Source organism: Penicillium digitatum, chromosome 5 (assembly GCF_016767815.1).
Source record: "Penicillium digitatum chromosome 5, complete sequence".
In the NCBI taxonomy this organism is placed as follows: domain Eukaryota; kingdom Fungi; phylum Ascomycota; class Eurotiomycetes; order Eurotiales; family Aspergillaceae; genus Penicillium; species Penicillium digitatum.
Window position 1 is genome coordinate 33480 of NC_089388.1, and position 17965 is coordinate 51444.

Below are 17965 nucleotides of genomic sequence, written 5' to 3' on the forward strand. Positions count from 1 at the left end.
AGGTTTTGATTTTCCATGTTCTATCTCCTACGAAGTTTATCATAGTTAACAGTAGTTAAATATATATTTCTACATGTAATTTACCACAAAATCGTTAATCTACGGCCACCTTTACATGAAAACGTTGGACTAAGAAAACTACGACACCACCTACAAATACTGTATAAGGAGACCTTTGATACATGTCTATTTCCTAAAATTTCAAAGGGCCGACTGTCGATTGAAGGGGTTGGTTCTGTCAGGACCAAACATGCGTTTATTTCAGTGGTAAGGAAATATTGGTAAGCTGCATTAAGATCATGTGACAGGCTATAAGGGGGAAAGTAAGCGAGAGTTATGCTAGTGCGGATGTGGATATCAACTCATATCCAATATCCGCAAATTGCGGATATAAGGATCGATCTGATATCCATTGGAGCGGATATGCCGCAGTCTAACACCAAGCATGGGGAGAAGGTAAGATAGCAAGTATGCTGCTCCTAGATGTCGCCGGTGCGTACGATATGGTGTCGCATGAGAGACTTCTCTACAATATGCGACAAATGGGACTCGGTGCGCTTGCTGCCTGGGTACAGTCATTTCTCACTGGTAGGACTACCCGGATCAAGCTACCAAACGGCTACCTCAGTGAAGCATTTCCTACACCAACCGGTATACCACAGGGCTCACCAATCTCACCAATCCTGTTCCTACTCTTTAACGCGCCATTGGTACGCGCCTGTACACTGCGTGGTTTGCACTACGGAGAGAGCGAGGCATACGGGTGGGTCGACGATGTATGTATTCTAGCGGTTTCAAACAGCTACGAAGAAAACATCAAGGTACTAGAGAAAGCACTACAAAGGGCGAGTATATGGGCCAAGAAACATGCCGCAAAATTCGCACCTGATAAATTCGAACTGATACACTTCACGAACCCAAAAACCATGATGCGATGCGATACAGGCACGAACAGACCCGACCCGATGCGACAGAACGACAACCAGATGCGATTAACTCGAGCTGAAACCACTCCTCCTCGAGACACAGACATTTGGGAAGTGCCAGATGACCCGTCGGGTCACGACGGTATGCCGGTGACAATACCTGGCGAACCAACAACGACACTAGCACCGACTAGTACTGCTAAGTACCTGGGTGTATGGCTCGATAAATACCTCGATTTCTCAACACACCGGAGGAAGATACTTGCGAAGGGAGCCAGCAGCCTAGAGGCGCTCCGTGGGATCTCAGGTTCCACTTGGGGATCATCACTAGTCGCAATGCGGAGAGTATACCAGGCAGTCATTATTCCACAGATGCTATGGGGTCTATCTGCGTGGTACTGTCCGGCTGCTAGGTCAATGCCAAGAGGGGATCTTGATAAGCTCACCAACGAACTGATCAAGATACAAAAACGCGCAGCAATCCTGATCAGCGGAGCGTTCCGCGGGACGGCCGGAGCGGCGCTTGATACTGAACTATATCTCCTTCCGATTAAATTACGACTACAACAAACCGTTGAGGAAACCGCTATCCGGATCCTCACCGGCCCGCAGTGGGCGTGCCCACAAACCGCCAAAGAAACAAGGAAACCCACGCAAAGGAGACTCGGTGGATGGGCGCCGACCGAGGCTATTGCACAAAAGAAGCCTTTCCGACTACTTCTGGGAGAAAAATGGGAGGAAAAGCAAGCTTTTGTGCTGGCACCGTGGGAGACACCAATCCCATGCTTCATTGAGAACCAAGAAGCCGCACTCAAAACTCACAACGCACTATACGAGGATACCCTCTGTGACCAACAGGATCGAGCTTCAATGCTCTTTACAGACGGAAGTGGATTCGCAGGACACATTGGCGCATCAATGGTCAGTCTCCAACAAGGTGTCAGTTCGCAGAGACGATACCTTGGGACTGACTCCCAATCCACAGTATACGCTGCCGAGCTTAGCGGAATCGAGATGGCTCTCGCCAAAGCAAAAAAGGAACAGGCACGAGAAGTGATCATCTTCTCTGATAGCCAAGCCGCTATCCAAGCGGTACAAAACCCAAAGCGACCATCCGGCCAATACATTCTCACCCGCATCTACGACCACCTACGGGCTATCCGATCGCGGAACCAAGTCCAACAAGAACCAACGATAGTCACTATCAGGTGGATCCCCGCACACGTTGGGGTGAGCGGCAATGAATATGCCGACACTGAAGCAAAAGGTGCAGCGCTTCTTGGCGCAGGGATAGGAACTACGACCGGGAGCGGCGATCCGGGAAGACCGACAATCCGCCTCGCCGCAGCAGCCAAGAGAGCAGTACGCCAACGAGTTAGGGAGCGGTGGGAGCGGCAGTGGGAGCGGGAGACAACTTCCGCGCCGACAAAGCGCTTAGTGCAAGCGCCGAACAAGAAGACACTCCGACTATACGAAGGGCTGTCGAAGCCGCAATGTGCCATTCTGATTCAGATGCGTACAATGCGGATCGGGCTCCGACATTTCTTGTTCAAAATCAAGGCCGCTGAGACAGACCGGTGTCTATGCGACGAGGGCTCGCAGACGCCAAAACATATCCTGATGCAGTGTCCCCGGTATACCATTCCGCGTACAAAGCTATGGAAGCAATTGCGGGATATTGGGATCAACGAGATGGATTACGACAAGATAGTTTCGAACCCGCAGGCCACCCGCTACGTGGTCAACTTTATGCACCAAACAGGTCTTCTCCAGCAATTCCGACACGCTAGAATCGAGGACGACGACGAACCGGTAGGCCTCACGGCAATGGATCTAGGTGTGGAAGACGATGGGTATTAGACAATGACGAGAATGAAGCTGAGACGCGAGAAACTCAGCTATGGATGCGAAATATGCCAAAGAATTGGCCACCAAGAACGTCACCATCAACCGAAACTGAGGCAGGGGAGGAAGCAGAGAGAAGCGAGGCATGGAGGTGAGAAGGGAGTGAGAGATTGAAGTAGAGGGTGCACTCCACGGCGTTCATCAAACGATTTCTTTTGTATGGGTTTGGGCATGGTTTTGCGGGGTATGGGTTGAACGGGTTACGGGAATGGGCTGATTCTGCACTCCTCACTTCGGCATCATCTGTATACTCTGGGAGCGATCCCGCTCGGCGTTGGGTCTCGAGTTCTTGCTTCGGTTGGAGAAGCGCCTGCATAGTCATACGCAACTAGTTAGACTGCAACAGGTTAATTGAACTTTGATTGATTGATTGATTGATTGATGAATTCATTGACCCGATTTAGCTCGCTATTACATACATGCTGCTATGCGGGGGTTGCGTCCCAGAGCCCGCTCCCGACGATAAATGGTGGTGCATTCCCAGTATGCAGATCCACCCTGTGAGCAGGACTCGATTTCTCGAGGTTCTGCCACCTGAAAAGTAAGGCCACAAACCGGCCGGCGTAACTAATGCAAACAAGACAAAAGAAATAATGTAAAGAAAGTCAATCCATCTGCCCGGTGTAGATGGTTTCCCGTAGTCCCCGCGGGCGCAGAGTGTCCCCTTCTTTCTCTGCAATGCACCTTCCACTTCTTCACTTCTCTACCTCCACTTCTTCATCCAGCTCCCCGAGTCACCGAGTCCCTGTATCACCAGGACTGCCAGGTCTACTTGCTGCATCACTCCGGCAGGTCGAACACGAATAGGTTCGGGTCATGGCGCCATGCCTCGTCGTCTTCGTCGGCAGCGTACGTTGTTCTCCATGTGCGTTGGTGTGAGGTGACCTCGGCGGACCTGGCGCCCGGCCACTGTGATGTGTTCCCTGTTTCTCCAACATTCGCAGTGTCTTGGGTTGGTTTCGGTTTTGAATCCTCCTCCCCCTGCTCCTTACCCATGGCGACCGAGTCCACTGACTGAAACTGTCCCAAGAGTCCCGATGCGATCATGAACTTCGCCACGATCGGCGCTGCCTTCACTTCTGTCAACATTGCTTGTTCTCCAAGCGTTGTCGACACCCCCTCCATAAACAATTCCTCCACTATCTCCGACCGCAGTTCCTTCAGAAGCGGACACTCCAGCAAGACATGCTTCACACTCTGGTTTCCCAGGTCACATTGACAGCGCGGTGAGTCGCTTCGCTTGATTTTGGACAGATATTCAGCAAGTCCGATGATACCTGTGCGGAGTTGGATCAAAACTGATGTTGTCGCTTTCCGCAGGCCCTTCCAATAAGTCAAATTTGACTTGCTTGGCACCTCGATCATCCTCCTCGTCCTCCTCGCTGTCCTCTTTGATCCTCCCTTTGTCCATGCCTTCTCCCACGCGATCGTCGATTCTCGCTTCACACTCTTGCTCGCTACGGCGGCAAGCCGGATAGATCGGTTATGGTTGACATTGGTGTTGACATTGGTGTTGTCATTGGTGTTGTCATTGGTGTTGTCATTGGTGTTGTCATTGGTGTTGGCATTGGTGTTGGCATTGGCATTGGTATCATGAATGTTGGTCTCGGTGGTGGTAGCTGCTTCTTTTGCATACATGTCGGCAGCCTCATTCCCCGGAATGCCTTCATGTGCGGGGACCCAGCGTAGTTCCACCTGGATCTTATCATTGCACCATTCTAACAGCCGGAGACATCCTTCGAGATATACCTGGCCGGATGGCATTCGTGGGTTTTGGATGGCTCTGAGCGTCGCCTGGTTATCTGTAAAGATGACCGCTCCACTCTCAGCCAGACAATCCCGCCATTCGTTGTCATCATTGAACCTTTCTTTGATGACTTCCAATGCCATCTCGATAGCACGTAGCTCGGCAGCGTACACAGTGGCATCGTCGTCGGTTCCCATATTACACAGCCTGGCTTCATTCCGCCTGTATGGGTATGCCGGGTACACTGCGACCCCAATGCCGCCTTGATACCCGCTCCCATCGGTATAGAGCCTTGCTGGTGCATAGAGTTGTTCGGAACATTCATGATACCAATGCCAATGCCAACACCAATGCCAACACCAATGACAACACCAATGTCAACCATAACCGATCTATCCGGCTTGCCGCCGCAGCGAGCAAGAGTGTGAAGCGAGAATCGACGATCGCGTGGGAGAAGGCATGGACAAAGGGAGGATCAAAGAGGACAGCGAGGAGGACGAGGAGGATGATCGAGGTGCCAAGCAAGTCAAATTTGACTTATTGGAAGGGCCTGCGGAAAGCGACAACATCAGTTTTGATCCAACTCCGCACAGGTATCATCGGACTTGCTGAATATCTGTCCAAAATCAAGCGAAGCGACTCACCGCGCTGTCAATGTGACCTGGGAAACCAGAGTGTGAAGCATGTCTTGCTGGAGTGTCCGCTTCTGGAGGAACTGCGGTCGGAGATAGTGGAGGAATTGTTCGAAGCAGGGGTGTCGACAACGCTTGGCGAGCAAGCAATGTTGACAGAAGCGAAAGCGGCGCCGATCGTGGCAAAGTTCATAATCGCATCGGGACTCCTGGGACAGTTTCAGTCAGTGGACTCGGTCGCCACGGGTAGGGAGAAGGGGTTAGGGGACGAGGATCATGATTCGATCAAGGACCATCATGATCCGATCAAAGACCATCACGGTCCAACAACACAACAAAACCAAAACACTGCGAGTGTCGGAGACACAGGAAGCACAACACAGTGGCCGGGCGCCAGGTCCGCCGAGGTCACCTCACACCAACGCACATGGAGAACAACGTACGCTGCCGACGAAGACGACGAGGCATGGCGCCACGATCCGAACCTGTTCGTGTACGATCTGCCGGAGTGATGCAGCAAGCAAACCTGGCAGTCCTGGTGATACAGGGACTCGGTGACTCGGGGAGCCAAATGGAGAAAGGGGAGAGATGAAGAAGTGAGGGAGTGAAAGGTGCATTGCAGAGAAGAAGGGGACACTCTGCGCCCGCGGGGGCGGGAAACCATCTGTACAGGGCAGATGGCTGCTTTCGTTACATTTATTTCTTTTGTCTTGTTTGCATTGAGCAGACAGATTGACTTTCTTTACAATGTTTCTTTTGTCTTGTTTGCATCACGCCGGCCGGTTTGTGGCCTTACTTTTCAGGTGGCAGGACCTCGAGAGATCGAGTCCTGTCTACAGGGTGGATTTGCATACTGGAAATGCACCACCATTTGTCGTCAGGAGCGGGCTCTGGGACGCAACCCCCGCATAGCAGCATGTATGTAAAGCGAGCTAAATCGGGTCAATGAATTCATCATCATCATCAACAACACTGTTCCTACCAGTCATCTCCTATCATACCGTCCTGCCAGCCCGCACCCTGACACCCAGTTTCATAGAGATATATGCGCATACTCTCGTTCTCCCCCCTCCGGTCTCCACACTGGACGGAAAGAGTAGTTCATGTGTCCGTTTCAGTGGATGGTATGTGGTGTCGTTGTATGGGTTTTCCCATGGTTCTTGTACCGCAATGATATCCGCCTTAGCGACCTCCGGTTTCGCCAGGAAGTCCGCCATAACGACATCTCTCGATCGGTGCGTGTTGTATTGGATAATGGTGAGTGGTGTATTATTCATTGGCAGTCGGTGTTGCCATGATTTTCTTGGTGAATTGGCGGGTCCTCCTTTCTTCCTGGAGGTCTGCTCTGCTAGTGAACCTAACTGACGAAGCCGACTTCGTGAAGCTGACTTGGTCGTCAAGCGTGCGCTTATTCTTGCCTCTGGGGCCTGGCGTGCGCACTGTGTTGTATCTCGGTGCATTCCCTTTGAAGATAGTGTTCTCCTTACCGAGAGCGCTCGGGTATTCGCTTGCTGACGCCGCCGGTGCCGATAGCGATGGCGAATCTAGGAGAGTCACTTCTTGATCGTCATAGGTGTACGCCTCATCTCTTGCACGCTTCTGCGCGGCGCCTATATTCGCGTCAGGGACGAGTCTGATCCGGCCCTTGCTTCTTGTGATTGCTGGTGATGATGTCGTCGCCTGGCTGGGTGCTCTGCGCCTTGGTGGCTCGGAACGTGTTCCTGCTGGCGCATGTACCGACTGACCGAGTCCCCTTTGTTTCTGTGCCGATTGGCGGATCGATTCTACGATTGCACCTGTCTCGTCTTCCACCATGTTGAAGCCGAGCATCACTGTGTCCTCCGGTTCTGGTTCTGGCTCGCTTCAATCAAGCAATCAATCAATCAAAGTTCAATTAACCTGTTGCAGTCTAACTAGTTGCGTATGACTATGCAGGCGCTTCTCCAACCGGAGCAAGAACTCGAGACCCAACGCCGAGCGGGATCGCTCCCAGAGTATACAGATGATGCCGAAGTGAGGAGTGCAGAATCAGCCCATTCCCGTAACCCGTCCAACCCATAACCGTGCCAAGCGCCCAACCACCCATCCTGGGTAGTTGGTGCGCCCCACCAAACGCAAAATTTCCAATTTACTATCACTTTTGTACCTATTTTACACCACACCACGATGTCAGACCGAACTAAAAAAATGGAAACCCAAATCCAGCTTGCAGTCAAAGCCTTCTCCCAGGCTAACAAGCCTAACATCGCCCAGCTAGGGCGGGAATTTGACGTACCATACCATCGGCTTAGGGCTAGGATTCATGGCCGTCAGTCCTATACCGACCGTGCCACAATAACCAGATCCCTAAATTCAATTCAAGAAAAGGCGCTCACTAGCTGGGTTCAATCCCTAGATAGTGCGTATACATCACCTACCGCAGAGATGGTTGAAGGTGCTGCAAATGCCATTCTAAAGAAGGCTGGTGAAGATCGGGTTGTCGGCCACAATTGGGCCTATCACTTCATCACAAGACTACCCCCTGGATTCAACTATATCACCCAATATCCAAAGGAGAAATCGAGGGTTGATAGTGAGGATTACGGCGCCTTGCTTCTTTGGTTTAATAACCTTACCCAGGTTATGAAGCATCACCAATTTCTTCCACACGAGATCTTCAATTGGGATGAAACCGGCTACCGAATTGGCAAAGGTAAAGCACGTAAGGTTATTACCTCGCGTACAACCAGTTATATTGCTACCGGAGGCCAGTCGGAATCAATTACTGGTATTGAATGTATCTCTGCCGATGGCTGGTTGATGCTACCATGGTTTTTACCTAAGGGTAATACCCACATGGAGGAGTGGTACGAGAATATCACTACTACCGATTTTCGAATTAAGCCTACTACCAATGGCTGGATTGACGATGAAACCGCCCTTCAATGGCTATTCTCCTTTCATGAAGCTACTATTAAGTTAGTAAAGAAGGGTAGGCCAAGGCTTCTTTTAATGGATAACCATGGCTCCCATCTTACATTCGAATTTATCGACTTTTGCACACAAAAAAACATCATCCCACATTTCTTTTTACCCCATACAACACATCTCTGTCAACCGCTCGATGGCCCAGCATTCCAAAGCCTAAAACATCATTTTCGTACGATGAATAATGAGATTGTTATGTGGGGTGGAAGTGCAAGCAAAAAACGGGATTTTTTCCGGATCATTCAATCGGCTAGAGATGAAGCTTTTACCCAAAGAACAATTAGATCATCTTTTAAATCTAGGGGTATCTGGCCCCTAGATCCAGAGGTTATTCTTAAACCTCTACGCCAAAGAGATCTTGAATCTGAAGGGTCCCCCCTTAGGATTCTTACGCCATCCCCCCCCCCCCCCCCCCCCGATTTTACAAGCTCAGCCACCAATTCACCACCAGATACAACTGAGCGGGTTAAAAAGCTTAATACTAAGCTTCTCAATGATCTAAAGAAGATTGAGCCTCTATCTCAAAGCGTTCAGAGGCATATTCGACGGAGTGCAGATGCAAATACGCTTTTGTCCCAAGAGGTTGAATTGTAAAAGGCCTCTTTGAAGAAGGCTCAGTTCCACAAATCAACTGCAAATACACCAAAAAATGGGAAATCGCCTCTTAGGACTAAAGGCAGTGTCCTATCACTTATATGTGCAAATAGGATGATGGTAAAAAGACAGGATGCCGATGCTAAGAAGCTAAAGCGGCTACAGGCAAAACAGGCCAAAGAATTGGAAGCCCAACAACGGGCCCAGGAAGCAAGGGATTTATTAGAAGCTGAGCATGAAGCTTCAATGGCGGCAAGAGATAGTCACAGTGGAAATTGGTTTATAGATAGTCATGGTGGTTACATGTAAATAGTATTTTTATTGAATGAGAAATTGGAAATTTTTGCGTTTGGTGGGAATTTTGCGTTTGGTGGGGCGCACCAACTACCCAGGATGGGTGGTTGGGCGCTTGGCACGGTTACCCGCAAAACCATGCCCAAACCCATACATAAGAAATCATTCGATGAACGCAGTGGAGTGCACCCTCCACTTCAATCTCTCATTCCCTTCTCACCTCCATACCTCGCTTCTCTCTGCTTCCTCTCCTGCCTCAGTTTCAGTTGATGGTGACGTTCTTGGTGGCCAGTTCTTTGGCATATTTCGTATCCCTAGCTGAGTTTCTCGCGTCTCAGCTTCATTCTCGTCAATGTCTAATACCCATCGTCTTCCACACCTAGATCCATTGCCGTGAGGCCTACCGGTTCGTCGTCGTCCTCGATTCTAGCGTGTCGGAATTGCTGGAGAAGACCTGTTTGGTGCATAAAGTTGACCACGTAGCGGGTGGCCTGCGGTTTCGAAAGCCCTACGTATAGTCGAAGTGTCTTCTTGTTCGGCGCTTGCACTAAGCGCTTTGTCGGCGCGGAAGTTGTCTCCCGCTCCCACTGCCGCTCCCACCGCTCTCTAACTCGTTGGCGTACTGCTCTCTTGGCTGCTGCGGCGAGGCGGATTGTCGGTCTTCCCGGATCGCCGCTCCCGGTCGTAGCTCCTATCCCTGCGCCAAGAAGCGCTGCACCTTTTGCTTCAGTGTCGGCATATTCATTGCCGCTCACCCCAACGTGTGCGGGGATCCACCTGATAGTGACTATCGTTGGTTCTTGTTGGACTTGGTTCCGCGATCGGATAGCCCGTAGGTGGTCGTAGATGCGGGTGAGAATGTATTGGCCGGATGGTCGCTTTGGGTTTTGTACCGCTTGGATAGCGGCTTGGCTATCAGAGAAGATGATCACTTCTCGTGCCTGTTCCTTTTTTGCTTTGGCGAGAGCCATCTCGATTCCGCTAAGCTCGGCAGCGTATACTGTGGATTGGGAGTCTGTCCCAAGGTATCGTCTCTGCGAACTGACTCCTTGTTGGAGACTGACCATTGATGCGCCAATGTGTCCTGCGAATCCACTTCCGTCTATAAAGAGCATTGAAGCTTGGTCCTGTTGGTCACAGCGGGTATCCTCGTATAGTGCGTTGTGAGTTTTGAGTGCGGCTTCTTGGTTCTCAATGAAGCATGGGATTGGTGTCTCCCACGGTGCCAGCACAAAAGCTTGCTTTTCTTCCCATTTTTCTCCCGGAAATAGTCGAAAAGGCTTCTTTTGTGCAATTGCCTCGGTCGGCGCCCATCCACCGAGTCTCCTTTGCGTGGGTTTCCTTGTTTCTTTGGCGGTTTGTGGGCACGCCCACTGCGGGCCGGTGAGGATCGAGATGGCTCTCGCCAAAGCAAAAAAGGAACAGGCACGAGAAGTGATCATCTTCTCTGATAGCCAAGCCGCTATCCAAGCGGTACAAAACCCAAAGCGACCATCCGGCCAATACATTCTCACCCGCATCTACGACCATATACGGGCTATCCTGTCGCGGAACCAAGTCCAACAAGAACCAACGATAGTCACTATCAGGTGGATCCCCGCACACGTTGGGGTGAGCGGCAATGAATATGCCGACACTGAAGCAAAAGGTGCAGCGTGTCGGAAGGAAAGATTTTTTTTTTAGGGGGAATAGTCCTTATCATCATGTGTTGGAATAGCAATTAGGACGGAGTTAAATGACCGCCTCCCGGAGGCGGTCAGTATTGCCGTCGGGCCAGGACTACAGTGACTGTTCATAAGTTTTAACACCCCGGCCCCACACCATCTTGATTATATAATAAATACTGCCGGTCAAAATATTTCCTGCAATATCGTTGTACATTAATATCTCTGGCTTTTAATGATTGTCTACACAAAGCTAGGCATCATACTGGGGAAATGTATCAAAATATCAAGGAGTGTGACTTGAACTCGAGAGATATGAGGTCTACCAGTTCATCTTATATAGGCGGTATAGGCGATAAAGGCAGGCGGTATATGGGTGGGGCCAAAGGGGCGTTGAAACTTTTGCGTAGTGACTGTATGAATAGTCACTGTATATGTTCCTACCCTTCTTGTTTTATTAGTTTCCCAAGAGAAGAATCCATCCTAGGAGTTCAGTTTATCTCTTTCACCCATCAGTTTGCTTTAAGTCCTTTGGATTTTCCCTTCTGTCGGAAATCAGTAAAGTGGTCCATCTGGAAGGCATCAGGCAAGGATCTCTGGAGGGGAAGCTGACTCGCTGAGGGTGGGTCAGGTATCGGCCTGACACAGCGCTTCTTGGCGCAGGGATAGGAGCTACGACCGGGAGCGGCGATCCGGGAAAATCGATAATCCGCCTCGCCGCAGCAGCCAAGAGAGCAGTACGCCAACGAGTTAGAGAGCGGTGGGAGCGGCAGTGGGAGCGGGAAACGACTTCCGCGCCGAACAAGAAGACGCTTCGACTATACGAAGGGCTGTCGAAGCCGCAATGCGCTATTCTGATTCAGATACGCACAATGCGGATCGGGCAGCGACATTTCGTGTTCAAAAGTAAGGCCGCTAAGACAGACCGGTGTCTATGCGACGAGGGCTCGCAGACGCCAAAATATATCCTGATGCAGTGTCCCCGGTATACCATTCCGCGTATAAAGCTTTAGAAGCAATTATGGGATATTGGGATCAACGATATGGATTACGATAAGATCGTTTCGAACCCGCAGGCCACCCGCTACGTGGTCAACTTTATGCACCAAACAGGTCTTCTCCAGCAATTCCGACACGTTAGAATCGACACGTTAGAATCGAAGACGATGGGTATTAGCCAAAGACGAAAATGAAGCTGTGACGCGAGAAACTCAGCTTAAAACAACTCCGAATCCGATCATGCGACCCTCAAGGTCAAACAGGATGATAGAGACAGATCGTGCTACCCTCAAGTGGAAATGACCCTAGTGTCGAACGTGTGCTCAGCCTTTGTGACCAGTCTCGCTCAGAGGCAACTTTGCCATTTTGCCATTTTGTGATGGAATTTAGCAAAAGAGAAAAACAAAAGATCGAGTGGAAATCAAAAAGGTGTCATCGACCTGGAAGGCCACGTCGGGGGTGTCTTAACAGTCAACAGGTTATAGAGATATGGGATGGCTCTCTATGTTGGATGTCAACTGACCTCTCTCTGTGAAAAGTACCCAAGATGGTCTATTTCTCATAATCGTCAATTGGCCTCATTTGATCTCGAGCCTTGTAAATGCATCCCCAGTGGTCAAAGAAGTGTCCGTCCAAGGCCCCCGAATTTCCCCGAAATGAACTCTCCCCCCTTTTTTTTTCACCCAACAACCCTTTTCCTGACTTCCAGGTCGTGAAACCAGTTTCACCATTTGATTTTGATTGATCAAAATGCCCTTCGTGGGATCGGCAGTTCTGTCATCATATCAAGGGCACTGACGCCCCTTCGGTGGACACACCGGTGGGTCCCACCAATCATCTAGAGTCCATAGACGAAAATGCCGAAACTGAGATGCAGCCACATTTTAATTAGCCCAGAAGCTTGATGTGAAACTTGCGTGGCAAAAAGTGGTAGACCCAACTGTGCGCCATAGTTCGAGATTTGAATCCAGGTGGAGTTCCCTACATTGGCTCATCTGTGGCGGATTGATGAGTTTTCCATCGACATCGGGGGAATACCGAGAAACTAGTTCTGGATGTAGCAATTCGTTCATTGGGCGAATGCCGGTCATACAACACACAGGAACCCCGTGGATGGTTGTGTGAGAATACTGCAACCGGGGAACATCGCCCACGGATCTGGCTCAAGGGCTTTCGCAATGAAGCTATATCGTAGACGTTCAGCCCGGTCTGTCACTACACGGGCAGACCTTCTTCATTCGGCGCATGGAGACGGAGTGACCCCGAATTGGACGGGTCTCTCACAGAGTGCGACCGTTTTGACCTGACGTGCCCTTCTCCGCTGACAGATCAGATTGCACACCGCACGATTTGCCCACGGACAGGTCCACCTGGTGCACCAAGAAATGCTAGGCAAGGAAAGCGGTTATGACGGCACAGATGCTCGAGAGCGTCGAAAACACTTCAAGGAAACAGAAGCTTTTGTGGAGCCCACTCGGTGGACCAGGACAGGAACCACCAAGTGCCGTCGCCCAGTTACCTCCTCCACCGGCCACCATCGTGCACGCTGAGTGAGGAGTTCACCGGGGGCGGTTCCACTTGAGAAGGAGTTTTTTCTCTCTCGTGTGGGTGTGGGTAGTGAATGGGTCCACAGTCCTCCCCTGGTGAAACGCTTTCCTGTTGGTCCTTCCCTGTCTCTGTTTCTTTTCATTTCGCTGCCCGTCTCTTTGCCGGAATCCCTACAACTTGGCCAATCATCCCGGTAGATTCGGTCAAAGAAGAGTAATTCAAGATGGATGGGGAGAGTGGTCGTGCAAGGACGACAGTGAGTTGAAGCCTGCTCACGGAAAGAAGTGAAGATCTAACCGTCTCTTGGAGTGTAGTCTGATGCGCAGCCCCCACAGTCACCGGGCCAGAACCGAGATGCCAGTGACACGGACTACATCTCACCCACGAGAACCAACGGTGCTGTTGAGGACAGTGGTGCCCGGCGACGAGGCTCGTTTGCCTCAAGACGCAGTAGTGAGAGCAGAGTGCCCAGCTTGGCTCCGCTCACCACTCTCGCGCAGCGCACGCAGGGCAGGTTCACCCTAGCGGGACCGGAGGAAACGCTCCAGCTGCGCTCGGCTCAGGAGCCCTTTGTCCAACCGGGCTATGCGGATTTGAATCCCTCTTATGAACAGCCATCCAATGCCAGACCGGTCTGGTCACTGGCCAAGCCGCTGCCCCGTGTGGTGCGGCCGGGAATGGTGCCGACCAAGCAAGAGCTCTTGCAGAACCTAGCAAACGCCCAGCGTCCCACGGAGAACTCGGACAGACTCAATCTCGACGTCGACGCAAATGACGTCGAGCAGGGGCGCATTGATAAGACTGCCGACCCGCGGAAGATGAATGCACAGGTCGACGATGCTCGTTTGCAGCGAGAGACCAATTTTATGAACAAGATACTCGCCGGGGATGGGACCTCTGTCAGACAGCCCTCGCGCATGTCGCGTAGCTCGTCGGTGCGGCGAAGACGCCCTACGGTGGGGGAAATGCCTCTAGATCAACTGTCGACTGTCCCGGAAGGAGATTCCCAACTCGATGACGAACCAGGGGAGCGGTCGGGGGTCGGTGACGAACTAGGAGATCAAGACCTAGGTGCGAAGCTGGATCAACTCTTGAGTGCCCAGGAACTAGAAAAGTCCGGTTACCCGGACGATATGCACCCGCTCGTGCAGGATTTGATCGAGGATGAAGTACACAACAACCACACCGTCTGGTCTGTGATCCGTACCCACCACCGGGAGGCTTTCGCCGAGGCGCTTGGTGTATTTGTTCAGCTCACCTTGGGCTTCTGTGTCGACTTGTCGGTCACTGTCGCCAATCAGGGAAACCCTAATACCACCTCCTGGGGCTGGGGCTTGGCGACCATGATGGGCATCTACATTTGTGGTGGTGTTTCCGGTGCCCACCTGAATCCAATTGTGACGATGGTACTGTGGTTCTTCCGTGGTTTCCCTAAACGCAAGATGCCCGAGTACTTCGCTGCTCAGTTCTTAGGTGCCTTCTTCGCTGGTCTGGCTGCGTATGGTATCTACTACCAATCCATTCAGAACTACCTCCACCTCAACCCCGACACCGGTATCATCAATAGCTTCGTGACCAATTCACGTGAAGTATGGATTGGTCCTGCGACGGCGTTCTTCAACGAGTTTCTCGGTGCCGCCTTTTTGATCGTGACAGTCCTGGCTCTTGGTGACGACCAGAACGCCCCACCCGGCGCTGGAATGAACTCGCTCATCATTGGGTTGGTCATTTCTTGTCTGTGTATGTGCTTTGGCTACCAAACTGGAGCGGCATTTAACCCGAGTCGCGACTTTGGTCCTCGGCTTGCACTGCTGGCGGTGGGGTTTCCCAACACCCTGTTCACCAACCCATACTGGTTCTATGGACCTTGGGCTGGGGCTCTCAGTGGTGGGTTCATTGGCGCTTTCCTGTATGACTTCTTCATCTTTACTGGTGGTGAGTCCCCTATCAACTACCCGCTCGAGCGCACCCAGCGCGCCATGACCAAGAGTAAAACCAAGTGGAAGCGTCGACTGCATCTGAAGTAAATAAGTCTGTGGCTTCAAGCCTAAGCGTTGAATCTTGATTTTTTGTCCTCTGATGTTTGCGCGCTCTTGGATATTCTTGGTTATTGCCTTTTGTACAAAATGCATATCTGCATTGAGGGTTTGCCTGCTCGCATTCGGGTTGACAGGCCTCTCTTTGCCACATTGTGGCCTTTATGCCGTTGTTGCTTTGTCCCTTCTGCCGCTATGAATCTATTACGAGATTTTCATAGCAGTCGTTGCCATAAACTCAGTTACCATTACTTCTAATCACCTCTCGTTTCTTAAACTCATAGGACACTTGCGTACCTACGTCCATCTTCAGTACGTTCGTGCCTTGAGTCATCCAGGTAGTTCAAATCCCACAGCGACCGTCTGGTCATACGAAAGACGAATGAAGCCACTATAGATAATCATAATCTAGATATACTTATCAAGGATTGGGCTTCGATATTTCTTGTTTAAGATTAAAGTAGTGAGATCCGCCTGCCACTACTCCAAGCAGTTACCCATCAGTCATGGAATTGACTTGGTTGCAGTGGTACATGTATTATGGTCCTCTACACTTTGGAATTATACTAGTCTCCATGATTAATAGCCTATACATAAAGCCCTTTGATAGGTAGAAGTCCCGAGAAACCGAGATAAATTATTTGTTAGCAATTTCGCAGATTATGTATGATAGCCTGATAGTAGGTTAGTTATAATATTGTGTAGGGAAGTTATATTAGATCAGCCTTACATCTTCTGTGAGAGGAGTATATAAGGCATTAGAGAGGTTATATTTGGCTAAAGAGGCAATTGCAGTAGGTAGAGATAGGTTTATTGTTCTTATTACATGCTAGCTATTTGAAGGCAATTATAAGATGACATATTGCCTCCTCATAGCATGCGCAACTATTTAGAGTGCAGCAAGTAAATTGAGCTTTCATTGATTGCTTGATAATATCAAAGAATGTAAATTGAAGGTGGCATCGTTGTGTTTAATCTCTTTTCCTCATGTTTGAAAGCGTTACAAATAGTATTGACGAGGATTTTCAACCGAAATACCCAGCCTCTCCCACATTGCTTCCACATTCATATCCTCCCGGCCACTGGTGAAGATGTTAGCGTCTCCCGGGGTGATGCAAGAAAGCAACGAACTGACTCATCCTTTGAGTTGATCCAAGGTTCTGTCTGACCTTCTGCAGAATTGGGATTGCGGAATATCATGTTGTGTTTCTGGGAGACATTTAGCCCGGTCAAATCTCGTCAAGGCCCAACGGCCTGGTTGACCTACCATGCCGAGTGTCAAGTGAATGGCCGCAGATCCCTTCACATATGTATCCCCAGCAGCGCGGCCTTCAATTAAAGCCTGGATGTTTCTCGCAACAACTGCTGCCTGTACCGAGCCTGGACGAGCGGCCTTTTGGGCCCCTGTATCTGCAATATCACCTACGGCAAAGAGGTTCGAATATTTCTCATCCAAGAACTGCATCGTGGGTCTAACGCGAATAAATCCATTTTCCGGATTGAGGACCGACCCGCCGTCCGGGTCGGAAGACTCCAGGTCAGCCACTAGTTGGTTATTTGGGGTTTGTCCGGTAGCTAAGATGACGAATTGAGTAGACTCGGTGGTACCGTTTGTGAGCTGAATATCAAAGGTGCTGCCATCGTTGGGGAATCCACTCGGCGGAACAATGACTCGAGACCCAGTGATGAGACGGATTCCCAGCTCATCAAATCGCCTCGTAATAAGGTCATGGAGGGCTGAGTGGAAGCCCGGCATCACCTGCGGCCTCGATTGAACCAGGGTCACCTCTTTCTCTGGATAATACTCTTTCAGATCGGTCGCCATTTGAACACCAACAGCACCACCACCGACAATCAAGATCGACTGGGATGCCTCAACTCCAGCTTGATGCTTCTGCAGATACTCGATTGATGATGCCTTGTCATCCTCGTCCATGGCTGCAGGCTTGGAGAGACGCGTTCCAGTCGCAAGAACTACGTAATCGAATGAAATCTCTTTCAAGCCCTGCCATTCACGGTCCAACTCAATATGGGTGGGCTTGACCGACAAAACGCGAGCTTGGATCACGCCATGGGAGGAGGAGTTAGGCGACGCATTGAAGATCTCACTGTAAGGCACAAACGATTTGTGCTCATGTCCGGGAACAATTGCAAACCGAGGCTTTAGGCCAAATTAGCTCCGGAGATTTGTTGGAATGAACGTGCACTGGGTTTGAAATCAACTTACAAAGGTGAAAAGATGGTGGAAGTGGCTATGAGGCTCAGTTAAGAGGACCTACACAAGAAGATAAGCCGTTGTCTGAGGTAGTCCCTCGGTGTTAACTGACCCGATGTGTTGAAGGCACGATGCGTGCGAGCTCCTGAGCTGTGGTCTGTATGGACATTAGCAGTAACACTCTCTTGGGCAGCAGAATGAACTCACACGTCCGACGAACGAGCCACCAATCACAACAATATTCCGTAGTGAGGTTGACATTTGAAAAGATGAAGTCTTTCAAGGAAGTTCCAACGTTACCCCGAAGAACCTTTATAAATGGTCCTGGCCCTTATTTAATCTGATCAGATTATCAGATTAACTCCGAGGTCATTTCCCCATTCGGCTAATTCCGAGCCGCCGGAGTAGTTTATTTCCGCCGAAACCCGAAAGCCACCT

At 50.5% G+C, this 17965-nt stretch overlaps 5 protein-coding genes across 5 annotated transcripts; 2 read left to right on the forward strand and 3 right to left on the reverse strand.

The window, feature by feature from the left end:
* Positions 1 to 3611: 3611 nt before the first annotated feature.
* On the reverse strand, positions 3612 to 4775 carry Pdw03_1240 (Reverse transcriptase, putative; the record flags this gene model as incomplete). The annotated part of the gene is made up of 1 exon (XM_066099852.1): positions 3612 to 4775. One exon carries the CDS (start codon positions 4773 to 4775, stop codon positions 3612 to 3614), a length of 1164 nt encoding a protein of 387 aa, XP_065957579.1.
* Positions 4776 to 5083: 308 nt separating this feature from the next.
* Positions 5084 to 5722, forward strand: Pdw03_1241 (Aldehyde dehydrogenase (AldH12), putative; the record flags this gene model as incomplete). Its single annotated transcript, XM_066099853.1, has 1 exon — positions 5084 to 5722. The coding sequence occupies one exon, from the start codon at positions 5084 to 5086 to the stop codon at positions 5720 to 5722; it is 639 nt and encodes a 212-aa protein (XP_065957580.1).
* A 757-nt stretch (positions 5723 to 6479) lies between these two features.
* Positions 6480 to 7040, reverse strand: Pdw03_1242 (uncharacterized protein; the record flags this gene model as incomplete). The annotated part of the gene is made up of 1 exon (XM_066099854.1): positions 6480 to 7040. The coding sequence occupies one exon, from the start codon at positions 7038 to 7040 to the stop codon at positions 6480 to 6482; it is 561 nt and encodes a 186-aa protein (XP_065957581.1).
* A 6459-nt stretch (positions 7041 to 13499) lies between these two features.
* Positions 13500 to 15303, forward strand: Pdw03_1243 (Major intrinsic protein; the record flags this gene model as incomplete). Its single annotated transcript, XM_014679784.1, has 2 exons — positions 13500 to 13532; positions 13591 to 15303. 2 exons carry the CDS (start codon positions 13500 to 13502, stop codon positions 15301 to 15303), a joined length of 1746 nt encoding a protein of 581 aa, XP_014535270.1.
* Positions 15304 to 16312: 1009 nt separating this feature from the next.
* On the reverse strand, positions 16313 to 17788 carry Pdw03_1244 (Amid-like NADH oxidoreductase, putative; the record flags this gene model as incomplete). The annotated part of the gene is made up of 6 exons (XM_014679783.1): positions 16313 to 16394; positions 16448 to 16521; positions 16580 to 17473; positions 17540 to 17587; positions 17640 to 17684; positions 17735 to 17788. 6 exons carry the CDS (start codon positions 17786 to 17788, stop codon positions 16313 to 16315), a joined length of 1197 nt encoding a protein of 398 aa, XP_014535269.1.
* Between the last annotated feature and the right edge of the window lie 177 nt (positions 17789 to 17965).